The sequence below is a fragment of the Oculina patagonica genome, chromosome 5, assembly GCF_052425735.1.
Source record: "Oculina patagonica isolate OP01 chromosome 5, crgOcupat, whole genome shotgun sequence".
In the NCBI taxonomy this organism is placed as follows: Eukaryota; Metazoa; Cnidaria; class Anthozoa; order Scleractinia; family Oculinidae; genus Oculina; species Oculina patagonica.
This window is the reverse complement of record NC_135762.1, coordinates 29,669,003-29,693,071: the sequence shown is the minus strand read 5'-3', so window position 1 is coordinate 29,693,071 and position 24,069 is coordinate 29,669,003. Positions and strand designations below refer to the sequence as shown.

Here is a 24,069-nt window from a genome sequence, read left to right as displayed (position 1 = left end):
AGCTGATCAAGAAAAACCATCGCCATCAAATTTAATAAAATGATTTCCGTATCCTTTCCCACGAATGGATATTCATAAATGACATGTTAATACAATTAAATTTATCGGTGCTGAGGCAGTAAAACTATCAATTCGACAAATTAAGCTTATCCGTGAACTATGATAAGAAAAATATAAAATAGAATTTCAGTGTTGTATAGAATCATATGCTGAAGATATCAGAAGACCAGAGACATCGCTGCTGACTTCAGGAACCATATCCTGAAAGGGATAGCTTCCATTTTAAGAATGATGTTGCCTTTTGATTTGAAAAAATGACAGAACATTCGGAAATAAAGTTGCCATAAAACAGATTGTGGAATCAAGAAATTGAACTTACTGCTGTATAAATTAAGCTCGTTCAGCTTTTATTTTATACTTACCTGAATTCCTGTTTGGCAGCATCAAGCCGAGCAGAACCGCTAAAAAAAATGGCGAATACGCCATCTTGAAACATAAATCACGTCAACAAACTGCGACCGAGTGACACCAATTTCTTCAGTTTTTCAAATTAGATTCGATTTCTTCCCTGTTTAGAATTATGAAGAGTAGTAACGATTAATAAGTGATCGTTATTCCATTCAGAAGACGAAAGGAACTTGGTTTGAAACCGACTAAATACAGCAACAATTAATTTCCCCGCCTCTTGTATAAATTATAACATTTGTTGCAATTCTCGATGTGATCGACAGATTTATTTTATCGAACCTTTCAGTTTTAGGGTACGCTGATCGAAAGTAGGTCGAGGGATATTGCAACGAATCATCAGTAAAGTTATTTTCGGAACTACATAATGTATGCATTTAAACTAGGCCGTGTGTATCATTATATTCACTGTTTTATTCTTTTACTGTATTTTCTCTAACAAATGCCGGATCACCATCTGATATATGACTCTGTCAAAAGCAATAAAGGAAAACCTTTGCTTAATAAACCTACACTTTTCTCCTACAACTTAATGTATATATACAATTCACCATCATTGTGTAAACATTAAATCCCACAAAATCATTTCGCACAAATCGATATAACAGAGCCATTCTTCATACCATGACCACTTCTTGTATTCCCGGCAGCAGAAGAAAACGGCAAATGAGCGCTCGACTCTGAAGTCACGGCAAGCGAAGTTTTCTGTCCGGCTGTTGGCGGTCGCAACAAAGACGAGGGTATGTCAGGAATATCCCAGCTTAAACGATATGGGTGAGCTGAAGAACTGTTAATTTCTGTTTGTAAATTTCCCCTTCCTTCGTTGATGGCCCCGTTTGTTGTCGTTTCGACTATATTTTCAAAGAAAGGGTTTTAATTATTTTAATAATTTCATTTAAACAGATTGTATACATTTTGGACCCCCTAAACCTACGTGATTTAATTAACAAAATATCATGACACAAACCAAATGACATGTGAGATATGTGAGACCATCTAATAGAATAACCCTGCTAGATTGAAGACCTTCAATGAGTCCGGCCTATATATGGATTTCCTTGAGGAGTTTGTACAGTGTTGAATGCGAAGTAGGACAAGAGTTTAAGACATCCAAATTAACTCCCTTCGATAACTTGAATAAAATCTCGTTGCAGAGCCAAGAATACAAGAATACTAACGGAAAAATAACAATTTTAATCGGCAAGCAAATATACAGTCAAGCACTAAAAAAAAACTGGAATCACTTCTAAAGACTTTGTGCGAGAAATAATACTTATGATGATAATTCTCTTACCACTATTCTGAGACCTACTTAGCTTATTTATTTCTTCATCCTTTTATCACTTAATTTTTCCAAACGACCGCTAAAAGCGTAGGGGTAACAAAAAAGAATTTGATTAAAAATATACGTTGGGTTTCAGTTCAACTTACTTAATTAAGCGATATTTTTTACCCAAATGCATAAAGGCCAAACGAACGATTCATCAACTTAAGTTGACTTTTATTGGGTACGAGGTCAAACATGGAATAATGTGCCGCCTGCAAATTTGAAACAAACCAAAGTGAGCACGAGTCCTAGCTAAACGGAGTGAAAAGAAAACGTAGGTTTTTGACTCGAGTCCATTTTCGACTACGTTTGGCCAGGTCTTATAACAACTTCATAATAACTGTCTTAAGGCTCATCATCATTGTTCTGTTCAGCACTGTCCAAAAGAGGCTCCCTCAGAGGGTCCATGAGCCATAAATGGGAAGGAAACTTCCAGCAGGAATGATAGCATTTCTTGACTAGAAACACCAGGAGCCTTGCCAGCTGGGACAGGATCGCAAAAGTGACCAAAAGAGACACTAATGCTGGAACAAATGCTAGGGCGACGACTTCAAACCATTCCAGAGTTTCAAAGTAAGGTATTTCGGGTCCATCAATGCTGATCCCAAATGAGATCAGGGTCGCCTTTGCCAGGTTGATTACAGCAATCATAGATAAAGCGGTGAGGGACAAAGTTTCAGCTTTGTTGGCCAATGGATTTCGAAAGGGCTTCATCAAAACATGATGAATGGTCATCAGAATGCATGCGGCAACCATGCAAACCATACGCAACATCAAATTCGTTATGAACGATTGACATGCAAGGAGGAGGAATCTTCGACCAATCAGCACGCTCTCCCAGTAGAGTGTTCCTTCATCATCACCGTTTGGTTTACGAAAAGGACCATGAAGTATTTCCAAAACATCTTTGTTGACAACTTGCACACTCGTGGAAACGCCTCTTCTTCTTGCCAACATGTCTTTAACCAACCAGTAGATGAGAAATGGCAATGGAATCATGCAAGCAGTGAGGAATTCACTTGTAGTTATTGAAGCCCTGTAAAGCTTGGAGGATCCATAGTAAAGGACAATGATGAAGGGTCCAACGAACACTATGATGTAGGCAAGAAGAATATACTGCCACCACTGCATACATGGAACGTTTGCATCGATGAACAGCCACTTTCCAGATCCAATCGAGACGCAGTGCATTAGCGTCAGGGACGTTTCTGCCAACCGTTCGTATCCCAGGAGCAACACTTCCATAACAACAGCCATGTAATGAATGAGGGTTGGTTTTTCTTTTCCTCTTATCATGTTTATGACGACATGGACACCATACACGATGACAACTTCGGTCATTGTCACAACCACTGTACCAGACAACAGCAACTGCTTTGTCACAGCCGTTAGCCCTACAAAAGGACATCCAATCCCTCTGTTGATTGTTCGAACCTGGAAGTTAAAAGCAGCAATAACAATGTAGATAAACGGTATTTTGTGAAGACAGTCTTCTATAGATCCGACCATCAGGAGCTCAGCAGCTTGGTAGAAATAAAAGGTAATTTTGATATAACCACTATCTGAATGTTCACAATCCTCAACAAGGCCCAACTCATCTCTTGAATGATTCTCTACTCTTTTGTTAAACCAAAGAATCTGAGTTCCAAGGAAACTTAGTATTGGAGGCTTTTTCAAAAGGTAAAGTACCAGTGCAAATGTTAACAATATTGTCAAAATCCACACAGTATAATTGTTACATTCTGTAGATTGGCAGCACTCGGCGGAGAAAAGTGTTTCGGTGAATCCGTCTGCGCATTTTCCACAGAGGGTGCCGTTTCTGTTACCATTACAACTGTTGTAATTTGCTGACTCAACGGATGGACAGTAGTGTTCTGGACAGGCAATAAACTCCACTTTAGGTGGATGGTTTGAAGATTGATAACCCCAGAAATTTGGTTTCGCAGCTATGTTACTTTGAATGCAGGTTGATCCAAAAGGACATGGCAGGCAGAGGACAGCGGTAGCTACAGTTAAACCCCGTGAAGCTCCCTTTTGGAGGCTGTAATAACCCGGGTAGCAGGATCTGCAAGAATACCTCAAGACAGTCACATTTATTTGGCAAACGCTGTTGTTTTTCTCAGTGTATATAATGTGTGTGGCATTTTCGAATAACAGTTCTTGCCCTTCGCTACACTGCAACTTCGATGTCTCGTCCATCTCAACATATCCTCCGCTAGAGATGTCAAGCAAGGCCGGATTGGAATTCCTGTCAAAATACAGCGAGGTCAAAGATGTGTTTTTGAGCTTTAAAGGTCCTCCACTTTCGGAATAAAGAAACGTGGGATTATTAAATGTTGTGTTAGAAAATTTCACGTTTTTCTTTGTTCTCGAGAATGAACAATCTTCAAAATCCACTCGACCAGTTCCATACGCGGAATAGACATGTCCAGTCCGGTAAGTACCAAAATTGTCGTGAAAGGTGCATCTTCGAAACTTGGTGAAACCGTTACTAACATAGACAGCTCCAGCAGCCAACCCTACGTTTTCCACAAAGGTGGTATCCTCAAATACCACGAAAGTGTCGTAATTCCATGATGGGTGAATCTCATGGGTGGCGTTTGGCCGAACGCAGCCCAGTTGCCACGATTTGTCTGGGTTTGTTAAAATCGAAATGGCACCAGTGGCAGTCTCGTAAAAATATGCATTCCCGGCAAACCACCAAAATCGATGGGCATTGACACAGTTCCGAAATTGCGTGCGTCGTATTGTGACGTTTTTTTCTCCTTCGAAGAAAAGAGCAAAATGACTGGAAGGTCTTGAGTTAAATATGTTATTGTCAAGTTCGATGTCGGCCTTTGAAGAAGTGATGTGTGTTAGTGGTGGAATATGGAGGCGAACAGCATAGCCTCTGCCGTTATTTTCCACAATTTCCTTACTACTGCTGGTAAAATTTGTGTTTCTGATGATAACTTGGACAGATGTTGGATTACAAATAGTCAACAACATGTCATAAACGTTATTTTTAAAAGTGCAATTATCAATTAAGATATCGACTGGAAATGAAGTATTTTTGGGTGATGATGACTTTACATGGAGACCGTAACTAAACCCGATCAATGTAATGTTAACCAGTTTAAAGCGATATTTAGGACTTATAAATAAACCTTCCTTATTTTTTGGTTTGCTGACTATCAAGCTGTCTGCAAGCGTCACAATTCCTGCATTACTGTTGAATGCCACTATCTGAATAAATTTGAATCTGTTCTTTGGGAATGCTTTTGCAGCGTTGTCTATGAAACTGCATTTTGAAACGGTTACCTTAGTTTTCCCTCCAGTGTTAAGCACTCGCAAAGCGCCGAGTGTTTTTTGTGTTTTATTATGAAACTTGGTCTCCTCTGCTGTTACTTTTCCGCCTTTTAGCAAAATATGAATAGCTGCGCATTTGGTCCATTTGGATTTTCCTCCCCAGTGCTCAATCGTTACATTTTGTAGGTTAAAGAATAACTTTTCCGGCCACGATTCTTTATGATGTCCAGCCCACGAGGGTTTTCCAACTGTTATTGCACACCCGTACCTGTTTGCGCTGCATTTACTAAATCTAACGTTCGTAAGGTTGATATACAAAATCCCACCGGGGCTATCAACGAAAAGCGATCCGCTGAAGTCAGCTTCATTATTCGAGAACGTAGTGTTTAAAATTCTTAATGACGCACCAATAAAGGCCTCGACTGACAAGCACGAGCTGGCTATTTTCATCGCAGACTGCTTGTAGAAATAGGAGTCTTGAATATCTATATTTGCCTCAACAGACTGAACTTTGATGCACTGCACAGACGGATTATTATTGCACTTCAAGTTGACGAACTTTGCGCGGGTTTTTCTCGCTTGTGAGAAATACAAACTTGGCACAGTGTGCTTCTGTTTTTTATTCAATGAATTCTTCCAGGAAGGTAACCTGTTAAAATTCAGCTCCATATCTTTGTACGTCTCATTTGTAACCGCAGTTATAGCTTTGAGATTCATGAAAGGACCTTGGTTTTTGACGCACTTGACTTTCTCGCAGGACACACGAATATCTATCTGTTTTAAAACTTTATGCTTGCTGGATACTATCTTTAAAACTCCTCTTTCAAAGCGCTTTACGCTATACAATCCATTCTGTTTGAAATGTGTACCACTGATATTAATGCCAACAAAGCGACGACTTTTTTTCCCGACATTATCGAGTAAAAGGAGGTGGATACAGTGGGAATTATTGTAAAAAGTTGAAAATCCTTGAATATCCAGCCGAAAAGTTGTCATGCTTTCTATTCGAATGCTCAAAGCTCTTGGAGTGTTATGGAAAGAACAGTTGACAATTTTGACATGGCTGCAATTTTCAAAAGTGAGATTTGTTTGCCAAAAAGCGATCCCTGACAACTCGAACCTTAATGTTTGCTGTTCGTCATTTGTTTTCTGAAAATGAAATCCTTCCACACAGAAAACGTGAGGCGTGGAGTACAAGCCCTTCATAGTCAAATTCTTGTTGATGTTAACGCCTGGATGAAAGCCCTGATCAGGAAGACTGCTTGCACAGTTGAAAGGATGCTTGTCTGTTCCACTTCCGTCGAGAAAAATTATTCCGCCCGCGTGCACTTGACGAACAGCTTGAGCAATGGACTTACAGGGGTGACCCTGCGAACCGCAATAATTACAGTCTTGCCCATAAAGTGAGACATAAACACTTTCAAGTTGAGAGCTTTCTGCACCTGAAATTTTGAAAATTAATTAATTAAGTGTAGACCTGAAAAATTATCATTATTATCATGTTCCCTTGTTCCCAACAAAATTTTCCTTGTGATCCCGTATTCCCCGAACGTATTTTTTCGATTTTGGTGTTCCTTGTTCCCTAAAATATACTTTTGTGCCCGTGTTCCCAGTTTTCCTTTTCATTTGTTCTCATGTTCCCAAAAAGTTAACGGCTATCTTCCCTTGTTCCCTGAAACCCCTGCATTAGCCTCATATTAGAGCGAATTCGTGTAACCGGTTTTTTAAATGCTAACAAGAAGCATGAGAAGCTTAAAATCGGCGAGTTAATAATTAACTATCCGCTTAATTGACTTGAAAGGCAGGGTTCAGTACAGCAAAAACCACGAAGCAGTTACTTAAGTAAAAGTCAGTCCGACTGAGTTTGCGTAAGTCACACGGTTTGCATGAGCTATATTAGTGTGCATAACATAATATCTAGAATGTTGTCAAGACTGCATTATTACTTAATGACATAATGGTCTCAATTTAAAAATGTACTGTCACACAATACAAATAAACGATTGCACTAGACGACTAGAAAATATAAATTTTTAACACTTAGCAATACTTTAAGGCGGGGTTTCACCTGAAGGCCGTACGCTTTTCGGTATTTTCCAGCCATTACACTTTGATGAGACAGCCTACAACTCTTTATCGGGTAACTACTATTGTCAAGAAAATGATCACAACTTGTTGACCATTGATTGGACATTTGTTTCATACCATTACTGTAATAGCAATTGATGAAGAATTGTAGTACTGACCCAAAGTATAAGGACTGAGAAATACTGAAACCCATTATAAGCCACCTAAAGATGGGTCCTACCTAAATTTAAGTAAAATTTTAAGACAGTTGACCCCCATGCAAGAGCACTCCTGGTTGTCTACCAACTTCAAATTCTAATTTTAAAATCACATTAAATTTTCAATATTTCTTATTGTCTAAATTTTACCAAACCTTTGAGAAAACTATCGCCTCTCAAACATCCCCAAAAATGACGCAAAAATGTACAAAATACCTCAATACATAGATATATGGAATGAGTGAAGCTTTCTTGGATTCCTTGAAACGCGAACGAGGTCTTGTGGGCGGGGAGAGGGAGACCCTAGGAACGAGGTTGATTTTCCCTCCCTTTTCCCCTCCTTAGCCTTTGACCCTACCTGTATATAATAAAGAAGCGTTAAACCTTTCACAAATTGCAAATCAGGGCTGTCAATAAGTTTTCAAGTAGACGTCCTGACTTGGAAAGTAGGCGGCACGGTACTTTTCGAGCGCCAAAGGCGCGAGTCCCCTAGCTATAGGTTGCCTTGCCCCCACCAGAAAAATTGACATGACGACATCAAAATTCTAAAATCCAGAATCTCGTGATACTTGACGTCCTTAATATATATCTTATTGAAGGTTTTCAGCTCGATAGCATCCGCCGTCTTTAAGATATAACATTTTGAATTTTGGAGTTTCGCGCCACACGACATCAAAATGGCCGCCTGAAGGCTGTCACGTATGCTTAAAGAAAATGCCTCATCCTGTTATTTTCCCGGCGTATCCAATCGAACGTTCGGTAATCGAACCCAATCGAACACCAATCGTTCGATTGGGTTCGGTAATCGAACTTAATCGAACTCACAATAAAATTTGGTCAATCGAACAAAATCGAACGTTCGATTACCGAACAGTTGACAATGGAACAAAATCGAACGTTCGATTACCGAACAGTCGACAATCGTACTCAATTGAACATTCGACAACCGAACTCCTGTTTGTTTATATCGCGGACATTTGGACGGTGCACCCTCTCCCTCATTAGTCCTACGTGATTAATTTATCAAGAGACGGATTCCAAAAAATAGAGTCGGATTGAGTTCGACTGGTTCGAAAATCGAACTCACAGCAAAATAGATGTTCGATTTTGTTCGATTATCGAACCCAATCGAACGATTGGTGTTCGCTTGGGTTCGATTGATTTTTAGTTCGAATTTGTTCGATTGGATACGCCGGGTATTTTTAACAATCTAAACACAGTGGAACCCCGATATAGCAATCCTCGATATAAAAATGTTCCCGGTATAACGGTGAATATTCTGCAAAGTTACAGTAAAATGTATGGGACAGAACCCCGAAATAACGATCTTCGATGTAATGATATTCCCGATATAACGATGAGAATTTAGAGGACCGAACGTAAAATCTTCCCCGATATAACGATATTATCAGAACACAGTCACAATTTAAGCAAAACATTGAATTTAATACAATAACATAACAGTGATTGAGTAATCCCTAACGTTTCTGACAACAGCTTTATACGATGATATACGAAAATGATACGAAGTCTCTTTATCCCGTAAAAATGTATATGATAGGTTTACGCCGATATAACGATATTTTCGGTTATTTTACGGCCATATCGTTATATCGGGAGTTTCGATATAACGATTCCTCGATATTTAACAATTATTCGCCGAAGGCGAAGTGATTATTGTTGAATAATCCCCGAGACGAAGTCGAGGGGATTATTCAACAATAATCACTGAGCCTGAGGCGAATAATTGTTTTAGTATAATTTTTAGAGGTGATCATCAAGAACTAAAAAAATAACGATAGCAAACAAGAAAACAGCAAGCCCAAGTGTATGCTTGCATACGGTGTAAACCAGTTCATAATTCATCGATTGCAATCAGAATTTATTTAAGCTTAGTTAAAGCAATAAAACGGAACAAAACAAACACTATGAGAAAGATAGATGTCCGGTACCTTTGTATGATTCTTGATGACTTCTAAGCGAATGTGCGAATCCTCTTGAAAATGAGTAGCTCCGGTGAGAAGAGAACTAGATAATGTTTGCTCAATCGATCTGACTGAGTTTCTCATCGATCGCCAAAACCGCCGTGTTTACGATCATTTCTAATGCCTTGAGAACCATCTCTTGAAACTATTTTCAATCCAAAAGCCTTGGTAGTCATTTTTCAAAATTCCCAACGTTTTAAAAACCCATGTCTTGGACTGGTTTCTTTCAAATCAAAGAAATTTTCATTCAGCAAAAGCGGCCATGTTTACTTGCCTGGATGTCAAAGGGGGCATGGCTAAGTAACCAAGCCTTCAAAGCAAAAATCACCTCGCGCGGGGTGAATATAGCCTCATAAGCTGAGCTTCTCGACCAATCAGAATGCTTCAATTCTTATAATCACCTCTGAAATTATACTAAAACGATATAATTTTACTACTCCTTTGGTATATCGTTATATCGGGGTTCCACTGCAGTTGAGGTTTTACGAGAAGTGTTTATGAGAATGTTTACGTGTTCATGAAGGTGAACTGACCGCTTTTTTGGCAGAAGTAAATGCCAGATGTTTTCATTGATTTCCGGCGGCCATGTTGGAGCCCCTTCACACAGACTAAAACATGGCGTTTCCATACTGTGCTCTCTAATTTTGTGGAACATTTTGACGGATAATATATAACTCAAGTACGGAATACCGTACAGACCTGAGACTTGGACACCTTGACTATCTAGTAATTTTCTATAACCAGTAATATTCTTAATGTTTTGGACTCAATAGCTTTGGATTTATTTTTTAGTAGCGCGTGACAGTAGCGTTACTGGCGTGACAGTGAAAACCAGCAATAGATGGGAATGCTATTTTCGGCATTTTTCATTCAATGTTTGTATACATTTGCTGCCCGTTTTAGTATCCTTTTTTCTTGGTTTTTCGTTAGTAGACGTACTAATCTGTACCAAGCAATTAGAGAATAAGGGAAATTTGCCTAAGGGACAAGGATAGAAAATATTTCGTGCACAATGTAATTTGATTAAGCCAATATTTTCACGTCTATAAATACTTCAAGTAGTTGAATAAAAACCCGTTTTCTTCTTATCAATGAGAACCACTTTCAAATAATTAATACATGAAAAATAACAATCAGATCAGAAGGAAGGAAGGAACCTTTTGAATTATTTGAAGACTTTCAAAGCCGTGACATTGTGCATCCAAGCCGCGATAAAAGTTAATTAAAACAACATCCAATTTAATAACATTTAATTATTCAAAGTTTCCATTTTGAAGTCCATGTTTTCAATTGATAGATTTACCCATCTTGTGAAAAATTCCATTCAAGTTCCAAACAATACTGTACATTGCCAATGTTTTGCTGAAGTCTTCAAAAGTGTCTTATTAACCAGATCTAAAATATTTCCAAAACATGCTGTGCAAACATTCTACTCTTTGCGACAGGCGACTTTGACGGCCAACTGTACGGAAATGAAAATCGACACACTTCTTGCTAAAAAAAAAAAAATAGTTTTTCAAGTGGAGTCCGCCTCAAAAAATGTACCGCCAGATCACACCGCTATTTGTAGAAGCCAGCAAAGCGTCTAGTTTGCCACCAAAAGTCGACTCAGTGTGCCTACAACGATTTACTGTCAAAACTGAAATGAAACCGATTGCGATATTCGTCACCCGTAGCGGTTTCAGTAGCAGGCCCAGGCTATCCCCGTCGTTTTTGGCCGATAGGAAACTATCGACCACGACGCCAAAAGGGTAAAACACGAATCGCCCTTGTGGCCGATTAAGGTCGCGAAGGACCCTTGAAATCATTATGTATGCATTTATTTAAAAAGTATGCACGAACTGCGACGACTGAAGCCGACAACAAACGAAATATTCATGACAATGTTTTTCTTAAAATTCTTTGTACAAATAATTAGACGGTATTGTTCTCAGCTTAGCGTACCGTGCGCTGAAACAAAGCGAATTATCATATTTAGATTCACGGCTGCGAATATAGCACAAGTCGGTTGTAAACATTGACTCGGAAGGTCTTCGGAAGCGGAAAATCCTGCAATTTTGTGTCCAAGTTTTCTTCGCCGATATAGAATTTCAGGAGTTGATTCGCGATGAACATGAACTTGGTGCACTCTATTGTGTTATGACAAGAGCAAATTTTGAAATTTCGTTTTCAAAATGAAGAAAGCACGTTTCAAAGTTTAGATTTCACATTTTTACTCTCTTAGAAGCAGATAACTTCTAGCAGTTTTTGAAATCGAAAATTTCGTTCTTGTCATAACACAAAAGAGGTTATGATTTATCACTAGGTTATATAATCATTTAATTCGGTGCGCTGTTGTAGCCGAAAACTTGGACACAAAACCTTTTTATCTGCAGTTAAACTTTTAAGAGCCTGTAACATTACAGTAAATGGTCATCTCTCAGTAAAAGGACAATCATGATGTAATTCCATCATCCCTTAATATCCTTGATAAATTTTAAAGGGATCGATGTTCAAAATGTAGCGAATTAAAGCCTCACAAGATAGCACCCCGTCAAGAAATTTGGCTAATGAATTTATTAATGAGCAAGGGTCCTGCGCGACCTTAATGAGCCGCAAAATATTCCAATGTTTGTGTACCATAAAACAATACACGAGTGGTCAGAAAACCTCAAAGCAATCAGTTTAATTGTTTTATAGAAAATAGACAGGAAGTGTTTTCTCCTTCTTTGAACACTTTATAAACCTAAATCGAAATAAAGCGAAAGTTAAGTTTGAAACAAAAAAAAAAAAATAAAAGATTATCGGTCCGGTTCAAAACACACAGAATTTTTAAATTCTGTGAAATATTTTCTCCTTGTTGTTTATCAGAAGACGGCAAACAAATTTGCAAAGAACACGTGCACAGCTATTTTCCTTCTCATTGAACCTTTTGTTTGCGAAACAAAAGTTGATTGCCATCGTGGTTTGCTTAAACTCCGCACAGAATTGTGTTACAGTCAAGTTTAATTTTTGTTTTCCTAACGCGATTTTGAAAATGAAATGTTTATCGAAAATCGCAAAACAAATCAAGGAATAACAAATATTAAGTCCTGTTATCTGTTTCGGTTTTTCTTCTTAATCCTCTGTCTCCTCTGGGAGAATAGGTTTTTTTTACATGTTGATAAAAGCTTGACGATTTGTCCGTAATTTTCTGTTTTCTGTGTTTTTTTTAGAATATTACACAGCACATTAGCATATGAAAAACGGGTTACACGAATTCACTCTAATAGAGTGAATTCGTGTAACCCGCTTTTTACATGCTAATGCGGCCGTGTAATATTCTAATGAGCTGTAGTGTAGTAAGTATTTGAGAACATTTGCATGTGAAAGTGACGTTAAAAAAACGGGGCAAAGAATTTATCATGGCTTGATTTATTTTATTTTAAAATTAATAAATGGTGGTCACCCAACTAGTTTAGCTTTTTAGTTATTTTGGGTGACCAGCAACTGTATGTATTTTTAATTTATTTATTGTTTAAACATTTCTTTTTGTAATTTTACAGTTCAAATAAACTTTTTGTTGTTGTTTTTGTTTTGTTGTACAAATTTTACAAAAACTTTAAATTCAAGCTCGCATAGGGGAAAACAAAAATTAAACGTTAAATTTGTCAAGTTTTCTCTCTCCTGTTATCGAATTCTGTGAAATAAACGCAAGCGTCTCTCAGCCAAGAATGTTGCCAGCTCGATGCAAACAGGCAATAGCCAACGAGGATGCCTCCAGATCTGCCCTACGGCCTTGAAAGTCTTAACCTCTTTGATAACATGTTCGACTTTCACCCTTCTCTTCGCTAATGCCCGATTGAATTTTCGTGCCCGCCTCCTCTGCCTATTATTAAGCAAATGCATCTGTCCTGCTCGAACGGGTGTTAATAACGATCCGCCATCGGGGTAACCTCGGTCAGCCAGTAGAATCGCATTCGGCGGGATGTCCAAATTTCGTCCTGGTCCGATGGGCTCCATCAGCCTATATGACGTGGCATCGTGTGTACTGCCCAAGAAACCCGCTTGAAGAAATCGAATATTTCCTTCGTTGTCTATGACCAACTGAGTATTCATGCAGTGGTAATGCCTGTGTCCACTATAAAACGGTCTTTGTGGCTCCGAAAGGGGACAGTAGATCTCATGAGGGGTGCTATCAATCGCGCCGATGACATTAGGGAATTCGGGCCAGTTTACCATCAAGTTTCCCCATTCCAAAAGGTTTGGCCATCTGATTTGGTTCTGGAAGTATCGCCAAAGTTCTGGTAGTGTTCTGTAGATAATGCGAATAACAGAGGTTGGATCGACATCGAACCAGAGTGCCAGTGTATCCACGTGAGGGTACTTCCGCAACCATATCATCACTAGTAAAATTTGATTGGTAATATTTATTTTCTGACGCCTTTGTCGTCTGCGTGGAGTTCCATCTAGCGTTAGATGAAAGAGTGTTGGAAGCATGTCGGTTGCTAACTGCAGGAAGGACGCTGGAGTTTCACCGGTGTTTCTCCAGAACAAATGCGCCTGTCCTAATATCAATGAAAACACGTCTCGCCCGCTGAATACTTCACCTTGAAAATTCGGAAACAAGCGATGCTGCAGAGGGTAATAGTTTTCTTGTGGCGGTGGTAGGAAAACTCACAAAAAGCATCAGCAAAGCAATTATGTTCAAAAGTACTATACGTAATTCATATACCTCCATGGTCTTTTGCCGCGGAATACTCTTTGCTCAGATAATTACGTTTTGGTTTTGACTCGTTGATCATATAATTACGTTTTGTTTTTGAACCGTCCCCTGCATTCCATCGTGCATCACTCGTGTAGGGACATCGTAGCGTCAGAGGCCTTTATATTTTGTTGAGCTGGATTTATCAAGCGCGCGGTTTTCTCGGCCGAAAATGGAGCGAGAAAATGACACAGAAGCAACTACAGGTATATACGTAACCGTTTTTCCATTTTGTTTTCTTTTTTACCAGTGTCTTCGACTCCGACTTGTTTAAAGTAAACACAAAGTGCATCAATTTTTCCTTTCTGATGTTCAAATAATTTTCTTTACAGGAAAAACCCAAAGAAAGCGTGTCTCTATAGGAGACAAGGATGAGCAACCAGTTCGTTGACTCGTCGCCTAATTCCTCAGAAACGGAAGAAGAAGGGAACAAGCGAAAGAAGAGAAAGTTGGATTGCGCAAAAGAAGCCCAGAACGCGCACACAAAAATGTGTGAAAAAGCTTTACAAACCATGGACAATGTAAACAACCTCCTCCAGAAGGTGGAGAAATATTTGGACACTAAAAAAACCGACTAGGTTTAATGGTTCATATTAAAATGAGTTGTAAGTCCGGTTTTGTACAACAATTAAAGTGATTGCTTTGAGATTTTCTGACCGCACGTGTGTTGTTTTATTTTGCAAAACATTAGCATAATATGCGGCTCATTAGCATATAAAAAGCGGGTTACACGAATTCACTCTAATATGTATATTTGTAGCATGAAAGCTGCATTTCATGCTAGGATTGCCCAACTGTTATGATCGGGGCGATGGCCGTAATTTTATCTCACTCTGAGAATACCGATAAAGCGAAGACAGAGTACTTGTTTGTTTGCCTTTTAGTGGTGGACAACAAATGGCATTTTTTATTCCGGATTTGGGTTTGCTTGAACTTCTCATCGAATGATCTTCTTGTCTTTACTTGCTTATTCTAGCCGTTTTGAACCTGATTAAAGGCCATAGCACAGATTTATTATTTTACATGTGAAGTTATCTTAAGATATTTCTTTTGAGCTTTGGGGTATTCTTATTTCCTGTCAACATGAAAATGAAATTTACGTGTTTAACATGCATTGTTAGCCATATTAGAAAAATTGTACTCAGAAACAATACTCTTTACCCCACAACCGGCAACTTTACCTGTCAACGAAAATTGAATAAAGCGATTTTTTCCCCTTAAGCCGGTGACACACTAGGCGATTTTATTCGCCGATCGCGGCGAATTTGATCGCCAGCGATCGGCGAATAAAATCGCCGATATCTGACATGCCAGATATTGGCGATTTTATACGCCGGTCGCGGCGATCGGCGAAAATCGTAATCGCTGCACCGGGCACACTTGGCGATTTTCGCCGATCGCCGCAATCGGCGAATAAAATCGCCAAGTGTGTCGCCGGCTTTAAATACCAGTAGCTGCTTTCAGTAAATAGTTTTTAAAAGCAAGAACGTCAACTCGGGGCTACCGCTGAATTCATTTCTAAAAGAACATTTCACTTTTCTGTGTCAGCAAGATGACAAGAAATACGTACTTTGAAGTTTTCATTTGATGTACTGCTAAAAGCTAGCCTGCGTGTCCGGCGTTCAAAGGGGAAGGAAAAGGGGAGTTCGAGCGTGAAGTGCGAGGAACGAGGAGAGCCGCACCTCGCGCTTCGCGCTCGAACTCCCCTTCTCCTTCCCCTTTGAACGCCGGACACGCAGGCTAGCTAAAAGCAGGAAATCCTTTACTGTAAAATCATAGACTGATTTCGACTACAAATGAAACTGTCGCCCCTTTTGGAAGCCTATTTATCGTGTAAAAGTATCAATCGTGCGAAAGTATCAATATTTCTCTTAGCTTGTTACATAAATTGAGGTCTTGGTATTCGGATTTCTTTTAAATAGAACGTACTAATCGACCCTCTTATAGTTTATTGAGTCCACTACGGCTTATTTAAAATAAAATGAAAAATTGACTAGTCATGTCGTCTACCTGCGCTGAAATGTCATTAGTTAACATAACATTCAACCTTTCCTATATCCTATATCCGCCGAGTGAGTAAGAAAGCTTTCGGTTTTGATAATCAAATAATTGTACGATGCAATGTATCAGTGATACGGCAGTCAAAACAATAGCCACAAATTATACCTTATCTAGTAACTTTGATAAGAAAAATATAAGAAATATTCAAGTACCGAATAAAATAGCCGAAGTAAATTGGATAACTTGAATGAAGTAGATGTTTGTTTTAAAACCACACCTTGAAAGCAAAGATCACGTCAAATACTGCTGACAGCTTTTGCTTTGTTGAAATAACGGGACATTCGGGCAGTAAAGCTACTGTCTTATAAAGATGATTCAATAAACTATTTCTACAATATGATAGAATGGCCTAATTCTTTATTCTCACCTGATTTGTTGCTTGATATCATCAAACTGAGGAGAACCGCTATAAAAATCCGCAAACACACCATCGTAAAATGCTTCAAGGAACGCGGAGCAACCAGATCGAATTTCTTCCGTTGATCTTCACATAACGTTTGATTTCATCCCTTCGAACCAGTTCGAAGTCAGCAGGGAAGACCAAATAAACTGACTTGGTCGGAAAAGTTAATAAAACAGCAATGAATCTGCCCTTTTTAATAACTATATTAATACTTTATTCTCAAAGAATGACATCAATCATTGACAGTTTTATTTTCTGGCATCTTTCATTTTCGAGAAATTCGTTTTTAAGCTTGACAATTGGCTGAGCGAAAGCACGCTTATAGGCCCAGGCCAAACGTCGAACTTCACGACCTAATGCAAATGAACAAAAACAATAGCATTTACTAATTTGCATCAGGTTCGACTCATGTGAAGTTCGACGTTTGGCCTGGGCTTTAGAAGCAAATAGCTTTCGATCATAAGGAAATCTGCGGCTTCCCTTTTAACCTTCGCCGTTTGGAAGTATAAGGGACCCAACAAACTTCTTAAGTAGTAATTTGCTTATAATTAAATTCTGAGCAGCTGTGATTAACAAAAAAAGTTTCTGTTTCCGTTAAACATCACGCACTAATGACTCGTTTCTTATTTTTACAAATCTGAACAAAACCAAACAGGGAGACAGCAACAAATTTTCAGGATTAAGCTTTAATTTAAAATAGTCGCTTATTTGAAAACAATGGCAAAAGTCATACGCTTCCTAGTGAACCTTGTGATTAGAAGCCCTTCTCTCTTTAATATTAATGTGCACATAAATGATTGCGCTTTGATGGCGGACGTCGAGCGAAACATTGTTGAGTATCAATTTGAAGTTCATAAACTAAAGAAAAAATCGAAAAAGAAAATGGCGATTCCAAGGTTACACCTTCGTCTAAAGATAATATAATCTAACTCGTTTAAAATATTAGTTTAACAGCGGAAATTGATTGGCGTGAAAAATGCCCTATTGGGCGACGGGTTAGGGCCTGTTTATATGGAGGAGAGTTGTCCCTGGTAGGAGGGATACCCTTTCCCCCGAGCCATCTTTTGCCGAGCGTTTATATGACAAAGCTGACCTTGTTGGCCAAGCCAAAACTAGGCCCTCTCGGCTCAAAAGACTGGCGAGAGTTGTTTTAAAACATGTATTATGGCTGCCTTTTCTAAATTTAGGAACGCTGAAACATCGCCCAAGATCATTTTTTGGACAAATTCACCGCCGACTTCGATTTCAATTTATCTGCAGCTTTGTTTTGCCATTATATAGCGTTTGCGCATGCTCCGTATGTGTCAACTTGTCCCTGGTAGGCTAGGAAAAAATAAACAAACTGTTTATATGGAGAAAAAGTTGGTTCGCTACCCATGGTCTCCCTACCTTCGAAGCGAGTGACCCTCCACCCAGGTTCTCCCCCCCCCCCCCCCCCCCCCCCCCCGCCGAGCCAACTTTGCAATTTCTCATGTAAACAGCTCGCAGCTATTTATAAAGAAACGTATGAAAAGCTTTCTTGCCCGGAATGGCTGGGTATGGAGGGTAACCCTCTTACCAGGGACAACTCTCCTTCATATAAACAGGCCCTATTAGAATGCCCAATTAGCCCACGCGGGCTTAACACGTTGGCACTGAAATAAAGGTTTTACTTTACTTACTGAGAAGGAACACAGTAAACAGTTCCTCTTTTCACAAGGCTGGAATTATATTAATAACATGGATATCTTTTCATTCAACATTTACTCGGAAACCTTATTTTGAAGAAACAAGAATATACTTTAAATTGAAGCTAACTTTTGACGGTAGAAACTTACGATGAGTCCTTGTACGCGCGCGCGTGAATTATGATTCTAGTTTTATAGACGTTTCATGCCTTTTCGTAGTAGTATATGCCAAAAGCTAGTCGAAAACAAAACCGCCGCAAGATAAAAAAAAGACAACTCAGAAAGGCAAAGATAAATAATGTGTTAGTATATTCTACATGGTATATTATGTTCATCATTTTATTTTGAGTATAATTAATTAACTACAGTTTCAACCAAGTTGCAATAGCCTGCAAATTTACTAAATAAACACCAGCTAACTAAATTTTCACAAGCAGAACTGAGATGAGCAACTGGATAAAAATTAGAAACTGGATGAAAGAAAAAATAGAAACTGGATAAAAATCACGCTGAAATAAAAGCAAGACAAAAAACAACAACTAGAAGTTGTCATTTAACTACTGTCTCCCCTGATCTCGTTATTTATACGATCTACAGTTTGTCAAGTACCACAATCGAAAAGACCTTTTGTCCTTGCTAGATAAAGGTATTAATGTTCGGTCTTGCTGGTTGGAACTATTAAATGCGGGATTCACACGTACGGAGCTTGACCCAAACGAGAACTGAGTTTACTTCCTGACCTACGCTAGCTGAGGTGTTGAGGCCCGGCCTACAGAGGATGAAATAAACGTCTGGCATGAAAACAGAGAAAACAAACCGTAAGCACTCAATAGCGTTGTAACACAGTGCACAACAACCACATACTTTTGATCCATTGAGGACTCTACCGTATGTTGCATTGCAATTGCACAATTGGTTAAATGTTTCTCGTGATTTTCCAAATATGGTACTTTGTGTAATCGAATGTGCAAACGCTTTGTACAATGCAAATCATAGGGAGTTCCACGTTTCAACCCTTATGGGTTTCTGACTTAGCAAAATGAATATTGAAACGCTGTGCGCGCGCGTTACACATTTCAACCCTTATGGGTTTCTGACTTAGCAAAATGAATATTCAAACGCTGTGCGCGCGCGTTACACGTTTCAACCCTTATGGGTTTCTGCTAGGAACAATAACCTCTTTTCTGTACACTATTTTTAATCTTTTACAATGTAAAGGCATGTCATCTGCAACATTTCTAATTCATTCTTGCTTTCACAAGAGTGGTTCGGACATCCTTTATTTCAGTTTTGTACTTCAATACCCGCGTTAATTGTCTTCATTTTGAACATTTTGCCCCCCCCCCCCCTCTTTCTCGCATGAATTTCCTTTTTTCAAAATAATTTTCCTTCCAATTCTTAAGTGGCGTTAATTTCGTAGACCTTAATTAACAGGAGCGTCAACTCCCTACAATAAAATATTTTAAATAAAAGCTTAACCCTATTCAGACCGGGCTTTTTTGGACCTTCTCAGACCGGGGGGAGGGGGGCTTCGGGAAGCCCCCCCTATGTAACTTCCAGAATATTTATGCAATCACCATGAAACTTATAGGATGTATTGTATGTCCGAAACTCTTTCTTTTGGTATACGTCACGTGGGATGGTGACGTCACATCACGTGACAATTACATCATGATGTCAAAACAGCCGCCATCTTGGATCCGCCATCTTGGATTTCAAAATTTTTCCAAAATGCCAGAAAACCACCCAAAATCACTGCAAAGTACTCAAAATAAATAAAAATGTGCTTTAAACCCGTAAAAATGTAAAAATAAATCCATTTAAGTAGATTTTTATTAACAGAAACACGCAAAATTACAAATTTGGAAAAACATGCCTGTCAAAATGCCGTTGCCATGGTGATGTCAAGTTCCTGACACATCATCCAACCCTACCAAATTGTTGCCAGATTAATTTTAGGAAAACTCAGAAAGTTTGGCAGCGTTTGGTTAAATCTTAAAAAAGTTATAAAAGTTCAAAGTCAGCGCGGGCCTCAAAAGCCCCCCCCCCCCGGTCTGAATAGGGTTAATCCCGCAAATTTGTTGCTGTCTCTCTTGTTGGTTTCGTTCAGTTTGGTAAAAATAAGAAACAAGTCATCGATCATTAGTACGTGATGTTTGACGGAAACAGAAACCTTGTAATATTAAAAAGCAGAACTGCTCATCATTTATTTACAAGTAAATTACCAGGGTCATCCAGAAAATTCCGAAAAAAGCCCCCCCCCCCCCCCAAATGTTGCTTACAGAGAAAAAGGTAGCCTGCGAGCAGGCTCTCTATTCGGGGGCAACGTGAATATTGAACTGCTCGAGCGCCGCGAGCGCCGAAGGCGCGATCCCGCGAGTGCCGAAGGCGCGAGTGCGTGGGCGAAGCGGGCACGCCGAGGGAGAGCCTGCACGCGCGCCATTGAATTTCAAATCCGGCCCCTCGAAATGTGACAACTTTTTGACAACTCGCTACGCTTCCGGTGTCAATATATCGATCGAACGCTCGCGCGTTTATTTCAAAAAAAGTTGTAAACAAAGAGAGTGAATGCTACTGTATATGCAAGTGTACATTTTTGGTAAAATATGGAACTGGTAAATCGGTTCGCATGTAAACGGAAAATTTATTTGAAGCGTCAAATCGCGATGGGAGCCGCGGACAAGTGACGACAGATGTACGAACAAATTGAAAAACAATTCGCAATATTGTCTAGTTTGTCCAGCCGTGTGTTCGATTCCTGTCCCCAACAAAATTAGAAAATCGAACTTAACTAGTGAGCATCACTCTGCGAACGGCATTTGTAAAGCTGCTTTATTCTCCTGCGCGTTTCGTCCGACTGTCGCGGACTTCTCAGCCGATGCAAATATTAACTGCGAATTGACGCTCGTAGCGCCGGTTAAATCTCGCAAAGCAACACAGTTCAAGTTCACCCTATCGATTGTCCTTCCTTCACCTGTTCCCGGGCACCTGATCTTCAATTATGCTGGAAAGTGGGCATATTACTAAAACGATAGTATCAGAGAGTCGCTCGTAAACTTTCTTCTCCACCATTGCCACTGCAAAGAGTTGAAATACATGTATGAAGCAATTGCCGTAACCGGTTTGGATAACCGCAAAAACATCTCGTCCTTCTAGAAGATAATTTACCGCATCTTCCTGTTCTTGTTTTAAGTTAAGGAGATCGCTAGAATCAAGCAAAAGTTTCCAAAATGCTTCATGAACACTGCTGAACGAACTCGCGTGCCTATTCACGGACGCCGGCCGTAGTTGATTTGGCTTTGATGTGGACGCTGGTTTTTCTCACATTAAGGTGGCTCGACCCAGTTTTCTTCTAGCGATACCTATCAACTTTGAAACCCTCATACTTTTAAGGGATTAATGTCAATGAAATATCCACTATATCACATCGATTACACATAGACTGAACTACAATATGATATAAATTTTTGGGAGATCAGAATGAATATCACGTGACAATGACGTCACACAGGTTTTTGCTCTGAATCGAATTTTAGCCCGTAACTGCATTTTCTCTCGAGATCCTCCACGCTACGTATACCTTGGGTGTTTGCCTTCAGCTCTGCTGAGTTTCATCGAAATCTACAACAGGAATTTTGAAATATCTTGGAATTTGTTTTTAGATGGTATAATTTATGCGTAAAATAAAGACAAGACTTCATATAAAGAAATTTGCTTCTTTTTTTTGTTTAATGGGAGGCTTTAGCCCTCATTCCTTTTTAAAAATGTGCCATATCCGATATCCAAACCTTAAAAAGTAGGTAGACTTGCGCAATTTCGAAAATTACCGTACCCAAATTCGCAAGTAGCCAATCAGAAGCGCGATCTACTGTCCTGATATCCTACGATATCAAGTCACTGACCTGATATGCCACCATATCACGGTCACTTTGAATTAAAGTAGTGTTTCCGTACGATGAATTGAAAAGAGGTTTTACCAATAAAACAGAAACGAGTATTTTAAATTAGCTGGTGCTTACCGGTCGTAAAATGAGAAAAACTTTCCCGCCAAAACTAAACTTGAGCGCGCTCGCCAATTGCGCGATGTTTACCGACGAGTACTGAAACATTCACACTGAAACAATGGAGTCGGAGTTTCCAAATTTTTCGCTAAATTTGGATTTTGAAAATTTAGGAAATGAAACTCCAAACAAACGAGTAAAAAAATGTGAGAAGACTAAAAGTGTTGAAGACTAAAAAAGTATCAATACAAGCAGGTCAACACATTTCGCACTACGTGTCTGGCAAGCATGGCTTCAACAGAGCAAATAATATCACCGGATTTTTGGCTAAATTTCATTTTGGGTACGGTAAATACCTAATAGTACCTTTTTGGTACGCTTCGGCGGCATATCAGGCTCGTTTGGTCTCGCCATGGGTATTTTGGCTCGACTGCGTCTCGCCAAAATACGAACCATGGCTCGACCAAACTCGCCTGATATGCCGCCGAAGCGTACCAAAAAGGTACGATTAGGTATAAATATGAGATATATGAATGATAGTGAAGCTCAATGTTTAGTTCTATTTACCAATTTTACGCCTACTTTCGCAAAAAACGCGATTATTTCAAAACTCTTTCATAAATTTTCCCCAAAATTTTTCAGGGTGGCAATTGATCAGTGCACTACACAATCCCTGAATTTGATGCTCATTGAAAACTTCTAAGGTTGTCTAACATAAACGAAAAATTGAGTAAATATTGAAGCGATCTGATGTAGTTTTGAATAATTTTGTGTTCTGGGATTTCCTATTGTTTTGAGTTGAGCACAACATCGAATTCCTGTGCACCACGCGTGAAATGACCACGCTTGGCTACCTTCCTCTTGTAGATTTCGATGAAACTCAGCAGAGCTGAAGGCAAATACCCAAGGTATACGTAGCGTGGTGGATCTCGAGAGAAAATGCGGTTAAGGGCTAAAATTCGATTCTGAGCAAAACCCTGTGTGACGTCATTGTCACGTGATATTCATTCCGATCTCCCAAAAAATTATATCATATTGTAGTTCAGTCTATGTATAATCCATATGATATAGTAGATATGTCATTGACATTAATCCCTTTAAGTATGAGGGTTTCAAAGTTGATAGGTATCGCTAGAAAAAAACTGGGTCGAGCCACCTTAATTGAGCCTGTCATTTTTGACCAATCAGAGTGCTGCGTTCGTGGACGAACGCGCCGGATTTAAAATTCAATGGCGTGCGTGCAGGCTCTCAATTTTAATCGCGGGCTCGCTTCGCTCGCCGACTCGCGCCTTCGGCACTCGCGGGATCGCGCCTTCGGCGCTCGAAGAGTGCAATATTCACGTTGCCCCCAAATAGAGAGCCTGCTCGCAGGCTAAGAAAAAGGTCGCCTCCCCTCTAAATCCACCCCTGAATTACTACTTTTGAAGTTTGTTTAGCGCCTTATAATCTCACGCGTTTGTGACCTGCGAAGAATGATCGGAAAGCCGCAGATTTTGTATGATCGTTGATAAACCTGCTTTCGCTCAGCCAAGTTGTAAAGCTTAAAATAAAATGGGAGAAAATAAAACTGTCAATGGCAGATGTCATTCTTTGAGAATTAAATATGAAAATAATTATTAAAAAAGGGCAAACTAATTGCTGTAGCATTCCGTTTTCCGAGCAAGTCAGGTCTTGGTCTTCGCTGCTGACAGCTTCGATCTTCGAACCGGCTCGATCACTTTAAAATCACGCCAACATTGCCTTATTCCAGCCAAGGAAGAAATCAGACGTTATGTAAATGTAAACGGAAGTAATTCGATCTGGTTGCACTGAGTTCCTTGAAACTTTTACAATGGCGTATTTGCGGATTTTTATAGCGGTTCTC

General features: G+C 39.4%; 1 protein-coding gene across 2 annotated transcripts in view; it reads right to left on the bottom strand.

Moving 5' to 3' along the window:
* Positions 1–1,692: 1,692 nt before the first annotated feature.
* LOC144654277 (uncharacterized) overlaps positions 1,693–24,069 on the bottom strand; it is a 136,366-nt gene continuing 113,989 nt past the window's right edge. The window contains exons 1-2 of one of the 2 annotated variants that reach the window (XM_078514368.1): positions 16,502–16,655; positions 1,693–6,522 (exon numbers count right to left, since the gene is read on the bottom strand). In XM_078514368.1, coding sequence (XP_078370494.1) covers positions 2,138–6,522; positions 16,502–16,565 — 4,449 coding nt within the window. In that variant the 5' untranslated portion in view covers positions 16,566–16,655 and the 3' untranslated portion in view covers positions 1,693–2,137. Of the gene's footprint in view, positions 6,523–16,501; positions 16,656–24,069 lie in introns of those variants that run through there. The other variant, XM_078514369.1, reaches the window with a different exon arrangement.